Genomic DNA, 12,063 nt, shown 5'->3' on the forward strand with positions numbered 1-12,063 from the left:
AAAGTGTAGATCCGTTGGTTCCAGGGGTAGGAACTTATTTTCAGATGGAACAGAGTCTGAGACTAGGATCACACTGGGGGGGGGGCAGAGTCTGAGACTAGGATCACACTCTGTATATTGCAGTATAACTTTGTTCCCTCTCTGTATCGCGGTTCTTCTTTAACTGTCCTCTCATTATCTCGACTCTACTTCGTGGATTTACTCTTTTCGCGGTGGGTCTTGAAACTAAACTACTGCGATAGGAGAGGGACCACTGTATCACGACATCGTTGACCCTGTATCGTGATACGTATGGTATCGACAGATTCTTGCCACTAAACACTCCCAGCTATTATGGGAGTTGGAAAACAAGGTGAGCAATTTTCATTTTCCTCCCTGCTTCATCTGTGATGATGTCATTTAGTATTTCTGTATAAACTCATCCACAGGTAAAGGTGTGTACAGTGATTTACCCTGCAGGACTGGAGTCTGACACTGGGTGGAGCTGCATGGTCAGTTCTCCTAGTTTAGTGAAAGCAGCTCCTGCTGCTGAGAAAATCTCTCCCACCTGTGGGGTCAAAGGTCAACATAGGTCAAGTCAACTCAGACGACACGTTCACTGTAGCTCAGATAATTGATAACCAATCACATCAAACACTACAGCAATAATAATCCTGATCAATAAATGCATTTGTTCCAGAGCAGAGGAAGAGAAACTCTGGATGTGGGTGAGAGTCAGGGACAAGAGAGGAGGGGGAGTCAGGGGAGTCAGGGGTGAACAGTGACAAAAGAACACCGGCAAAGTTCAAAGGTCAGGTTTCAGCAGACAGTAGTGAGACCTGCTATGATGTCTGGTTCAGAGACTGTGACTCTGTTCTACCAAAACGACCATCAAACCAACTTCAACTGCACATCACACCATTTGTCACGATATTGACCTAAATACGAAAAACCAGCCGCGAAGTGTTGGTGTTGTTAACGCACAGGTGTGTGGAGGGAGTAGAAACTCACCTTCGCAGACGCTGAAGTCATCTCACTGACGTAACTGAAGCGTTTTCACTGTCAAAATAGAGCTCAAAGCTAGCTAACACAGGTAGCATTTGCAAACGTTAGCTAACTAACCGGTGCTAACGTCCTTCCATCAAAAAACATCTACGATATTCTAAAAGAGAACGGGGCTGGGACAAACTCGCCGTGGTTGGATACGTTTGGAAATCGTTAAACATAACATGATCGAAAGAAATGACCGATTTGAAACCAAAAACAAAAGAAAGCGCGGCGCGGAAGGAAAGACGCCAGTCTCGAAAATCTGTTACCGTATAGGTCAGTGAAGCCGGAAGAGGCGGGCAAAGCGCTTCATACTTCTTATTTGCTGTCTTCATCAACAAAGAGACGCTGTGATTGGCCGACCGTAGTGCGTCTTACGGCAAAGCCCGAACTCCTCCGACTGCAACCGAATTGAAACGAGTCAGCTGACCGCCTTCTTTTGACTGACTCCAGAATATGTCGAAGGTGATTGGTTCGTTTACGAAAGGAGGTGGGGAGTAGTCGTGTAGCGTTTCCTGATTGGACACCGAGGTGCTGCGTTAACCGAGTTTTTCCGAGAAGACCCGATTCCTGAGGATCAGCTGACCTGCCTGGTGCTTCGACAACTGTCAGGAAAGGACGTTTCTCTGTGGTGGAATTAAAATAAAAATTGCACAAAATCGAACAGTTCAGCGCTGACATGCCGTCACTGCTGTTCTGCGGGCCAAAGATGGCCGCCTGCGGGATCGTTATCAGCATCTGGGGGGTCATCATGTTGGTAAGAACCGTGGGGCATTGGCAGCTGACTAATTCCTGGATAGGATATGAAGACGAACACACGAGTTATGTTTCATTTTAAACAGTAGATGTATAATTATTTTCTACGTTGTTAAAAAACATTTTAATGGCGTCTATTTGTGTTAAATAATATCGCGTGTCGCGACTCAAACCGTGAAAAACGACCGACTTCAGTGGATAGACGGAGCCCGAGCCGGGATCACACCGCTGTAGCCGAGCTCCGCTCACGGCGGCAAATGATCAGTAAATGTGTTGTTGTTAATGTCAAACATTTAGTTCCGGGATGTCGATAAATGTGTTGAAGGATTTACTGTATAAAAACGACTCAATGACCGATGGTTCGTACAGTACGTAACGACTACACTGTGACTGGTCAACGAAGCCACTGCAGATGAATCATGTGACTTTCAAAACAGGAAGTAGTATTTCCTATTATAGCTGGCATCAAGACTTGACTTCCTCCTTATCCTCCAGCCTGAAGTCTGTACCAAAGTTATCCATTTCACACTGCTGCCCCCACAGGAAGTTCAGATGTTTTGGTGACTTCTGTTGTTGGGTTCTTCCAGGGAATGCTGGGAATCTTCTTCAGCGCCAAGTCGGCCGTGTTGATCGAGGACGTCCCGTTCACCGAGGAGGACATCCGCAACGAGTAAGTGACCGTTTCAGTTGTTGGGTCAAATCGAACTCGTTTTTCTTTCTGTATTTGTTTTAGAACACGTACTGTAACTGTTGAGTAGTCACATGGTCCGTGGATACTGTTCTTTCATTGGTTCTAGTCCCAGCTCTAACTGCTGCATGTGTAGCGTCAGGGTCAGTCCAGAAACATGCAGATGACAGATCAGTGTTGTTGACCGGATCTCCTCCTCTTCCTCTTCCTCCTTCTCTGTCCACAGTAAAAATCCTCCTCTCAACATCTACAACCTCTACAGTCAGGTCGGCATCAACTGCTTCATCGCGGCGGCCGTCTACGTGGTGGTGGGCGCCATCTCCCTGTGTCAGGTGCGACTGAACAAACGTCAGGAGTACATGGTGACATAGGAGTGTGACCTGCGACCTCTGGTGGTGCTCGGACGACGCTGCGATTTATTTATTTTCTAATGAAAACCGTTGTCTTTTGTGATGTTTGTTGTATGAAAAGTCCCATCATTCCTGAAGTGGTCGTTGTGCACGTGTGTGAACGTGAACGGTTTGTGTTTGTGTTCGTCACCAGGTGGTGCTGAAGTGATGTTTGTGTTTAAAATGGAATTTAAACAAGTGTAAAAGTTGATCTGCTGAAAACTGTGTAATAAAAGTGTTAAGGTTTAAATCAAGGTGTCGTCTCTTCAGTGGAGAAAACAGCTGAGGGTGAGAGACGACAATCAAAGAGCAAGAAAAAAAAAGTGGTGGTGAATGGGGGGGGGGCAGTCGTCAACAATCTGGAGCTGTGATAGTTGTGATGATAGAGGGCGATGTACTGTGATATACTGTAGGTACGACGGTGTCTGTGAGTCCAGGCCAAACCATGTTATTTCTAATCAACTTTATTAAAAATATCAACACACACGAGGTGCAAAGAACAAAACCAATTTTACAATGAAAATATTTTTTTGGCAAAGTGACAGCTGACCAATCTATGAATGAATTTACCAATGAGGGAATGAACTTTGTTGTTTATATCTGATGACATCACACTTTATACATTCAAACAAAAAAACCCAAATCTACAAAAATAGATCGTCTGCATTTGAAACATTTGCTCTGGTTCATCGACTGACTTTTATTCACATATAAACAAGTTAATACGATGCTAACCCAGCACTGCGCTAGGCTAAGCTCCCAGCTGTTGGCAGGCAAAAGCTAATGCTAATCTGAGCCGATATAGAAGTTGTTTTCACAAAACCAAAAAGAATTGTTAGCAAAATGTGAGGTCAAAGTTCATAGAAGATTGACACCCATCTGTAGCAGTGTTGCCATGGAAACACCAAGATTAAAAAAACTTACAGTGGGCAACAAGACTTTCCTGCGGGTAACAGTTAGCATTGTTTAAATGACAACCATTAGCCCATCAGTAGATGTTGTAGTTTTAGCTTCTTTTAGATAAATTGACCTTCGTCGTGTCAACGTTAGCTTGGCGCTACATTAGCTTTAACCAAACTGATCGCTAGTCCTCGACTTCACTGAAGCACTTCTACATCTTTATCCTTCGCTTTGCTGAATATGAGCACTTGATCTCAACACAATTCTAGTCGAACCTGTGACGTTAGCGCTAGCCGTTTTGTCAACATTATCCGTTTTAACCAATAAAAATGTTCGTTCCTGTTAATTAGACGTCAGCAGATTCAGTTAAAAAGTAAACAAGAGCTCATGTCACAGTCAGCAGCTGTCCATACTTAACGTCGCCCGTGACTGTCCCGACAAAGAAGAAAATAAAGGAGTATAATGTTAGCTACAGGTGACGTTTGATGTTGTTTACATTTTAAAACCTGACGTGCACGTACGTGCACCCTGTGGTAACTTCTCTGAATCAGGGCGATCTTTTTAATCATCTTGTCCTGACGTGGAAACGTCGGCTCTCACTACCTGACGAACAGCTGCTGCAGGTACGACTGCGTCAGTCCACGCAGCTCCTCCAGGGCGTAGTCCTCGGGCATCGGCAGTCGGGTGATGTGGGGCGCTAACTGAGCCAGGGGGAGACCGAGGGAGTCAGAGGTGGAGTCGCCCTGCTGCAGACTGAGCACCATCCGAAGGATGTTAGCGACACGCTTCGCCATCTCTGTGAGAGCGGAGGGGGCGGGGTTACATAAGAAGGGGCGGGGTTACACACATTTAATTCATACAAAGCTAACCTCGTTCGTTAGCTTGTAGTGTGTAAAAATCACCTGACTGGGCCAGGCGGTCTCTGGCTGTGGCACAGGGCAGGTGTTCGATTCTGCCACAGAGTGAAGTCACATCAGTGTAGAGTCGCTCCAACTCATAACCAGTGTTTTCCATCTGAACACACACACACACACGCAGAGTTACATCGGTTCTAAAATAAAAAGCATTAACACCAAGACCCTCTGGGTCCAATGACAGAGAGACAGGGACAGAGACCTGCTGGATCTGCTGCAGACCCTTGACGACCCTGATGTAGTCCAGGTAGACCTTCCCGGCTGTGTCCCAGTCCTGGACGCTGCTGCTGTGTTCAGGAACAGCCAGACCTTCCAGGAACTCCAGCAGGAAGTCGTGGTTGTCGTTGATGATACAGTCTGTAGAGGAGAGACACCAGAGACGTTAGGACTGTTGGCAGGACTGTAATCCTTGTATCCAGAAGAGGGCGCTGTTCTGGATACAGCAGCATGTTTTATCTGCTCTATAGCTAAGAGCCACAAGGGGGCAGAGTCAGACCTGAGGCCAGGTGTTGGATCACCAGACGGTGACACTGGTTCCAGTGTCCGGCTCGGTACAGGTGCAGCGCCTCCTGTTGTTTGTCTCCATGTCTGCGGGCCCGTGTGGCCTTGGCTTCGTGGATCCAGGTCTCTGGGATCAGCAGTCTCTCTGTGAGGAAACGCTCTCGGCGCAGAAACTCCTCTGTCGCCCTCAGGGGGCAGTGTAGGCTCAGCATCTCCCTGACAGCTCGCTCCCGCTGGCTGAAGACAGAAGAAGAAGAAGAACAACAACAACAATTTGTCAACCAGGTTGTGGCTGTATGATAGTGCTGCCCTCTGGTGGAGATGCTTGGTGCTGTCAGTTAGATTTTTTTTTGTTTTTTTTTTGATGAATGACGAGGTGAAAGAACGGACCCCGGCTCAGGAATGTGCAGCAGGATGAAGATGGCCATGTGCCACAGGCCGGCACTCTCCAGCTGGGCGGCGTAGCTGGTGTGCAGCAGCCCCTGACGGGCGGAGCTCAGGTGGCTGTAGTGCAGAGACTGCAGCACCCCCCACAGGTGCCAGCTCAGACGATAGTCCAGACGCTGGGGGGTGACGGTCAGAGGGTCCAGGAGCTGCTGCAGGCCGTAGTGTCTGCAGGAGGAGGTCAGAGGTCACTCAAACATGACTTGTCTAAGACACAGAACTCAGTCGATACCTCAGGCTGCCACTAGATGGCGTGTTACCTGTCACTGTAGAGTTTGAGCAGATGAAAGCACAGGTCGTACAGCTGTCGTTTGGACTCTTCATCCTCCTCCTCCTCCTCCTCCTCCTCCTCCAGGTAGGGGGGCAGCGGAGCACAGGCGTACCTCCCTCCTTCTCCGGAGCCCTGCAGCAGACGTGAAACTAGGTTTTCAGTTCTCAGTTCCAGACCCCCCTCACAGAGTGAAGGTCAGAGGTCTGACCTTGAAGGCAGCTTGGTATTTGTCCAGGGCGTCGGCCACCGAGGCGGTCGGAGGCAGCATGAACCACAGATGAACGGCCACGCAGCGTTTCCAGTCCAGCTGGCCGCAGACGTTGACCAGGGAGTCGGACGACTGCCACACCTGAGGAGAGACAGAACCAGACCCTGAGGAACACTTCTCCACCTACGACCGTTAGAACCCACCGACGTTCTCTCACAGGTTTTCCCGCCAGCAGCGTGAAGATGCGCAGACGCTCCTCCGACACGTACAGCTCGGTCTGCATGCGGTTCCAGTCAGCCAGTTGAAGGGTCAGAAGGTCACGGCAGTGCTGCGAGCCCGCGGCCTGAGACAGCAGCAGCGCCAGGCGGTGGTCACCTGAGGAACCGATGGACGCCAGCGGTGTGAGAAGGTTCTTAAAAGTTAGGCTGCAGAGACAGCGCCCCCTGTCTGACGGTCTACTGCTGCCTCTAGTGGTCAGTTAAGCCTCTTTTAAATAAACTCCTTTATTTTTCTCTCTAAGCCGTCATTGAATTAAAGAACACGACCTTCAGTCGACCTTCAGTCGACCTTCAGTCTCCGTGGAGAACGTTCTCACCTTCTTTCTGAGCGAGCTGACACGCCTCGCTGATGCGGTTTCCTGTGAGGTAGCTGAAAATGGCCTCCACGTGACAACCTTTCCCTGCTACAGACACCTCCTCCTCTACCCTGGAGGTGGCGCCGCAAGACAGCCAGGCAGAGAAGGTCCGCCTCCTCTCCAGCTGCTGCTGGTAGTCACTGAGGGCGTTGGTGTCCAGATCCTGGTCCGCGGGGCTGAGGCGGCCCCACAGGGCCTCACAGAGGGTCCAGACCTCGGCCCAGTGTCGCAGCAGAGCTGCAGGAGGACAGAGACGGACGGTTAGAGTCTGAGACCGCGCCGTGACATCATCATCATCATCATCATCATCATCATCATCATCATCATCATCATCATCGTCGTCCCTGCTGCTCCACTCACCGTCTGCGTGTCCGTGCTTGTCGTTGAGCTCTGTGATCCACTTGGCGTACTGGTGCAGCGCTGACACACCGGGCCGCGGGGCCACCAGGGGGCAGGCAGACTCCTCTGTGGTGCTGATGGTGCTGTGCTCCAGACAGATTTCCAGGGGGCGCTGCAGTATAGTCTGACTGTAATCGTCCTCCTCTTCCTCCTCACCGGTCTTCGTCACGGGGGAGTCCAGACCCTGGACCCGCTCGAGGACCACCTTATAAGGACTCTGAGCCAGTCTGTGGGAGAGTTGATGATGTCACCGGTCGCGGTTGTGTTCGACGACCATGAAAAGGACGACGTTGGTGTTTACTCACGGTTTGTTCCTGGCAGGTTTTGGCAGGAAGCTGAAGTCCGTCTTGGGGTCCAGTTCCTGCAGCTCCAGCTGTTTGGAGGTCCTTGAACTCAGACCATCTCCGCAGTGAGCCAGGGTCCAGCCGGGACCCCAGCCGACCCGAAAGGACCGGCCCATGAAGAGACCGGCGTCCATCAACAGCCCCCCCTGTCAGACAGGTTTGACCCGGTTTAACCACTGACCACAGGTTAACCATGGTTCATGAAGGAAGTGACCTTTGAACTGACCTTTCCCAGAGTCACCGACTCTTTCAGGGGGACGGGGCCACCCAGCCGCCGCACACCCACCGTCCTGATGGTCGGCTCGGGGACTCGAGGGGGGAGCAGAAAGGAGGAGGCCGGCTTCGACCACTGAGGGCGGTGGGGGGAGTCACCCACTGCGGGAGACACTTGGGAGAGAGATGTAGGAGGGGGAGGAAGACGGGGGGAGTCTGGGAACTGAGAAACGAGGCACGAGGTAAAACGGGCCTGAAGAAGACCCCCCACTGTGAGAGAGAGAGAGAGAGAGAATCTGTAGTTATGGATAAAACGTCAGAACGACAAGAAAAACGACAACATTAACGTGTGAATCTGACACCGTTTGTTTGTTTGAAATAAAGCTCTCGTTCACTCATTATTGGTGAATGTCACTGTGACCTTTGACCCAGGAAACTTTGATGGACTGCTGCTGCCTCGTGTGGCCATTTAGCGGTACTAAAACATGAGAGTGAGGCAGGCCAAGTCAAGTCTGGATGAACCAGTGAGTTCGCTGGTGGGTTAGGGTCAGTGCTCTGGCGCCCCCCTTAGGGAGACGTGCTTCACAGCTCTTTAGAATGTTTGTTAAATTCACAAAGCACCAGCACCGATCTCTGACCTGAAGGTCGGCTCTGAGGCGCCGGCAGCGGTCGAGGCGAGGAGATGTCAGAGGTCACTCTCGGAGCAGTGCGATCCTGAAACAGGTCCATCTCTTCATCATCTTCAACAAACAACGACGCCTTCATGACCTGCAGGAGGAGGAGGAGGAGGAGGAGGAGTGAGAGGTTTGAACCCTGACCTCAGCCTGGTGGCGTCAGTGGGCGTCAGCAGCACCGGTACCTGCAGGGCGTGGGGGTTGAGGCCCAGCGTGGACGCCAGCTGACTGGACGCTGAGATGCAGTTTTCGTAGCCGGCAGAGATCAGACCCCCCAGTTTGGCGTTCATCTCCGTCTCACCCAATGGCAGCTCAGTTACCTCCTCCCCCTCTCCCAGCATGCTCTCTGTTGGGTAGCTCTGTGTGATGTCAGCCAGTTATGGATAAAACGTCAGAACGACAAGAAAAACGACAACATTAACGTGTGAATCTGACACCGTTTGTTTGTTTGAAATAAAGCTCTCGTTCACTCATTATTGGTGAATGTCACTGTGACCTTTGACCCAGGAAACTTTGATGGACTGCTGCTGCCTCGTGTGGCCATTTAGCGGTACTAAAACATGAGAGTGAGGCAGGCCAAGTCAAGTCTGGATGAACCAGTGAGTTCGCTGGTGGGTTAGGGTCAGTGCTCTGGCGCCCCCCTTAGGGAGACGTGCTTCACAGCTCTTTAGAATGTTTGTTAAATTCACAAAGCACCAGCACCGATCTCTGACCTGAAGGTCGGCTCTGAGGCGCCGGCAGCGGTCGAGGCGAGGAGATGTCAGAGGTCACTCTCGGAGCAGTGCGATCCTGAAACAGGTCCATCTCTTCATCATCTTCAACAAACAACGACGCCTTCATGACCTGCAGGAGGAGGAGGAGGAGGAGGAGGAGTGAGAGGTTTGAACCCTGACCTCAGCCTGGTGGCGTCAGTGGGCGTCAGCAGCACCGGTACCTGCAGGGCGTGGGGGTTGAGGCCCAGCGTGGACGCCAGCTGACTGGACGCTGAGATGCAGTTTTCGTAGCCGGCAGAGATCAGACCCCCCAGTTTGGCGTTCATCTCCGTCTCACCCAATGGCAGCTCAGTTACCTCCTCCCCCTCTCCCAGCATGCTCTCTGTTGGGTAGCTCTGTGTGATGTCAGCCATGTCGCTGTCCAACTCAGCCACGCCCCCAGGAAGATCGATGACCACCGTGGACTGAAAGAATCAAGTCAAACACAGAGCAGTGAAGGCGACGCTTCCTGAACCGGGTTGTTTCAAAGTGGGGGTGGGGGGCCCTGATGGGCTTCACGAGGCTTCAGACATTTATATTTATTAAAGATCAAATGGGGTTTGGTGGGGGCAAAGTAGAAGACGACTGGGGTTCTGCTCTACCTGAGCCTGTGGCGCCACCTGCTGCTGGGTGGAGGATTTATCAAACGGTGGCAGCTTGGACGGAGGGACGGACATCTTCAGCTTTTTGGTGTCGACTTTTAGTGCAGCGTCATCTTCTTCATCAGAGTCCTGGAGGCCGTACTTGGAGAAGTGGGCCACCTAGGGGTGAGAGGAGAGAAGAGGAGAAGTTTGACTGAGGACGGTCTTCTTTTTGTGGTCAGCTGCTGCTCCAGAACCTGACCCATGTGGACATCAACGGGAGCCCACCTCAAAGACCCAGGAGCCCGTCTCAGGTCTGTACTCCAGGAAGCGCGCTCCCTGTTTTCGTGAAGCCTTCTCCAGCCGACCCTCGTAGTTGATTTCAGCCAAACGTTCAGGACTCCTGATCTGAGTGCAGGTGGTCTTGTTGTTGGGCCAGACTCCGTCCAGCGTCACCTCAGCACGACTGAGACAAACAGAGGGCGTCGGGTCAGAACAGGAAGTACTCCTCAGCCCCGTCTCTCTGCGGACACTCACCGATTTAGCCCCTCCCCCTGGGGCGGTTTGTTCTTGTCGTCGGGGTAGACGATCACCTCCTTGCGCCTGAAGTGGACGATGTCGTCCAGATTGAGCCCCGTCACGTTCACCTCCCCGGGGAAGAACACAGAGCCGTATCCTGGGAGGAGCAGCCAAAGAAGAGGGGTGAGACTTTGGGGCGGTGGGAGCGGTCGGAGCAGAGAGCGGCGCCCAGATCCACGTTACCTTTTCTGCCGATGGTGAAGTTCTCCACCACGCACTCTCCGTTTTCATCCACCATCTCAGCCAGCTCCTGCATGGAGGGGAGGGTGTAGTAACCCACCCGAGTCAGGACGATGCCTGGAAGACACACACACACACACTGACACACACACTGACACACACACTGACACACTGACACACACACTGACACACTGACACACACACACACTGACACACTGACACACACACACACTGACACACACACTGACACACACACACTGACACACACACTGACACACTGACACACACACTGACACACACACACTGACACACTGACACACACACTGACACACACACTGACACACACACTGACACACACACACTGACACACACACACTGACACACACACACACACTGACACACACACACTGACACACTGACACACACACTGACACACTGACACACACACTGACACACACACACTGACACACTGACACACACACACTGACACACTGACACACACACACTGACACACTGACACACACACACACTGACACACACACACTGACACACACACACACTGACACACTGACACACACACACTGACACACACACACACACTCTGAGTGGCTCAATCTGAGGCACCTGGCCCGGTCCATCTACGGACTGATGAGGAGAGTCAGGCTCTGCTCAGACTGATGGAGGTGAAAGAAGAGGAGGAGGAGCAGCAACCACCACCAGCAGCAGCAGCAGCAGCAGCAGCCCCACCACGCCGCAGGGACCAACCAGCGGCTGAGGTTGGATCAGGACTGGTTTCAGTCATGTGACCTGTCCCGTCAGCCACGACCTACAGAAACATTTCAATGACCCAGGAGAGTTGATGTCTCACCTGCAGGGTGAGGAGACTGCTGCACCTCCTGCTGCACCTCCTGCTGCACCTCCTGCTGCACCTCCTGCTGCTCCTCGTCTCCATCCTCCTGCAGAGACTCCTCCCCCAGAGAGGCAGAAACGTCATCGCTGCTCAGCTGAGGAACCAGAACCAGTGAAGAGTCAGTGTGTGTGTGTGTCAGTGTGTGTGTGTGTGTGTCTGTGTGTGTGTGTGTCAGTGTGTATGTGTGTGTCAGTGTGTGTGTGTGTCAGTGTGTGTGTGTCAGTGTGTGTGTCAGTGTGTCAGTGTGTGTGTGTGTGTCAGTGTGTGTGTGTGTCAGTGTGTATGTGTGTGTCAGTGTGTGTGTGTGTCAGTGTGTGTGTGTCAGTGTGTGTGTCAGTGTGTCAGTGTGTGTGTCAGTGTGTGTGTGTGTGTGTCACCTCCAGCCCGTTCCTGGTTGCCTTGTGCATGTTCAGCTCACTGATGGTGTCCTGCAGGTTGTTGTGGGCGCGGCCCTGTGGGATGGGCTTGGCGATGGGGTTGACGTAGAAGTGCGTGACCTCAGGGTCGTCGTCCGTCCGGCTGCTGGAGCCAGCCAGCTGCCTCAGCTCCTCCTCCTCCACCAGGCTGCTGAGAAAGAGGAGCAGCAGGAGGTTGGTGTTTGGAAACAGAAACAGAGTCTGGGAGACACACCTGTCTGTGTGTGTGTGTGTGTGTGTGTGTGTGTGTACCTGCGTCCATTCTGTGGGCACTCCGAGGGGGA

At 51.9% G+C, this 12,063-nt stretch overlaps 3 protein-coding genes across 6 annotated transcripts in view; 1 reads left to right on the plus strand and 2 right to left on the minus strand.

Annotated features, from left to right (window-relative positions):
• The window catches only part of bacc1 (BPTF associated chromatin complex component 1), a 3,124-nt gene extending 1,687 nt beyond the window's left edge, over positions 1 to 1,437 (minus strand). Inside the window, exons 1-2 of the mRNA XM_008333412.3 lie at positions 991 to 1,437; positions 453 to 547 (exon numbers count right to left, since the gene is read on the minus strand). Coding sequence (XP_008331634.1) covers positions 453 to 547; positions 991 to 1,011 — 116 coding nt within the window. The 5' untranslated portion in view covers positions 1,012 to 1,437. The remainder of the gene's footprint in view (positions 1 to 452; positions 548 to 990) is intronic.
• Positions 1,438 to 1,570: 133 nt separating this feature from the next.
• On the plus strand, positions 1,571 to 3,109 carry rnasekb (ribonuclease, RNase K b). The gene is made up of 3 exons (XM_008333413.3): positions 1,571 to 1,783; positions 2,370 to 2,452; positions 2,697 to 3,109. Exons 1-3 carry the CDS (start codon positions 1,706 to 1,708, stop codon positions 2,839 to 2,841), a joined length of 306 nt encoding a protein of 101 aa, XP_008331635.1. The 5' UTR covers positions 1,571 to 1,705; the 3' UTR covers positions 2,842 to 3,109.
• A 198-nt stretch (positions 3,110 to 3,307) lies between these two features.
• nup98 (nucleoporin 98 and 96 precursor) overlaps positions 3,308 to 12,063 on the minus strand; it is a 20,277-nt gene continuing 11,521 nt past the window's right edge. Inside the window, exons 16-36 of one of the 4 annotated variants that reach the window (XM_008333415.3) lie at positions 11,741 to 11,927; positions 11,322 to 11,457; positions 10,457 to 10,570; positions 10,232 to 10,370; positions 9,983 to 10,160; positions 9,716 to 9,874; positions 9,479 to 9,538; positions 8,547 to 8,729; positions 8,326 to 8,455; positions 7,701 to 7,957; positions 7,436 to 7,620; positions 7,092 to 7,357; positions 6,693 to 6,968; positions 6,315 to 6,472; positions 6,098 to 6,238; positions 5,879 to 6,021; positions 5,565 to 5,786; positions 5,170 to 5,411; positions 4,876 to 5,030; positions 4,662 to 4,773; positions 3,308 to 4,555 (exon numbers count right to left, since the gene is read on the minus strand). In XM_008333415.3, coding sequence (XP_008331637.1) covers positions 4,359 to 4,555; positions 4,662 to 4,773; positions 4,876 to 5,030; positions 5,170 to 5,411; positions 5,565 to 5,786; positions 5,879 to 6,021; positions 6,098 to 6,238; positions 6,315 to 6,472; positions 6,693 to 6,968; positions 7,092 to 7,357; positions 7,436 to 7,620; positions 7,701 to 7,957; positions 8,326 to 8,455; positions 8,547 to 8,729; positions 9,479 to 9,538; positions 9,716 to 9,874; positions 9,983 to 10,160; positions 10,232 to 10,370; positions 10,457 to 10,570; positions 11,322 to 11,457; positions 11,741 to 11,927 — 3,640 coding nt within the window. In that variant the 3' untranslated portion in view covers positions 3,308 to 4,358. Of the gene's footprint in view, positions 4,556 to 4,661; positions 4,774 to 4,875; positions 5,031 to 5,169; positions 5,412 to 5,564; positions 5,787 to 5,878; positions 6,022 to 6,097; positions 6,239 to 6,314; positions 6,473 to 6,692; positions 6,969 to 7,091; positions 7,358 to 7,435; positions 7,621 to 7,700; positions 7,958 to 8,325; positions 8,456 to 8,546; positions 8,730 to 9,074; positions 9,205 to 9,295; positions 9,539 to 9,715; positions 9,875 to 9,982; positions 10,161 to 10,231; positions 10,371 to 10,456; positions 10,571 to 11,321; positions 11,458 to 11,740; positions 11,931 to 12,063 lie in introns of all 4 variants that reach the window. The other 3 variants (XM_008333414.3, XM_008333417.3, XM_017041725.2) reach the window with 3 other exon arrangements.

Source organism: Cynoglossus semilaevis, chromosome 19 (assembly GCF_000523025.1).
Source record: "Cynoglossus semilaevis isolate Cse_v1.0 chromosome 19, Cse_v1.0, whole genome shotgun sequence".
NCBI classification, from domain to species: domain Eukaryota; kingdom Metazoa; phylum Chordata; class Actinopteri; order Pleuronectiformes; family Cynoglossidae; genus Cynoglossus; species Cynoglossus semilaevis.

Bases quoted from the DNA above. Each gene is read 5' to 3' on its own strand.
- rnasekb (XM_008333413.3), top strand. From the start codon at position 1,706: ATGCCGTCACTGCTGTTCTGCGGGCCAAAGATGGCCGCCTGCGGGATC. The intron at 1,784-2,369 runs GTAAGAACCGTG...GGGTTCTTCCAG, and splicing joins TCTGGGGGGTCATCATGTTG to GGAATGCTGGGAATCTTCTT. The intron at 2,453-2,696 runs GTAAGTGACCGT...CTCTGTCCACAG, and splicing joins GAGGAGGACATCCGCAACGA to TAAAAATCCTCCTCTCAACA.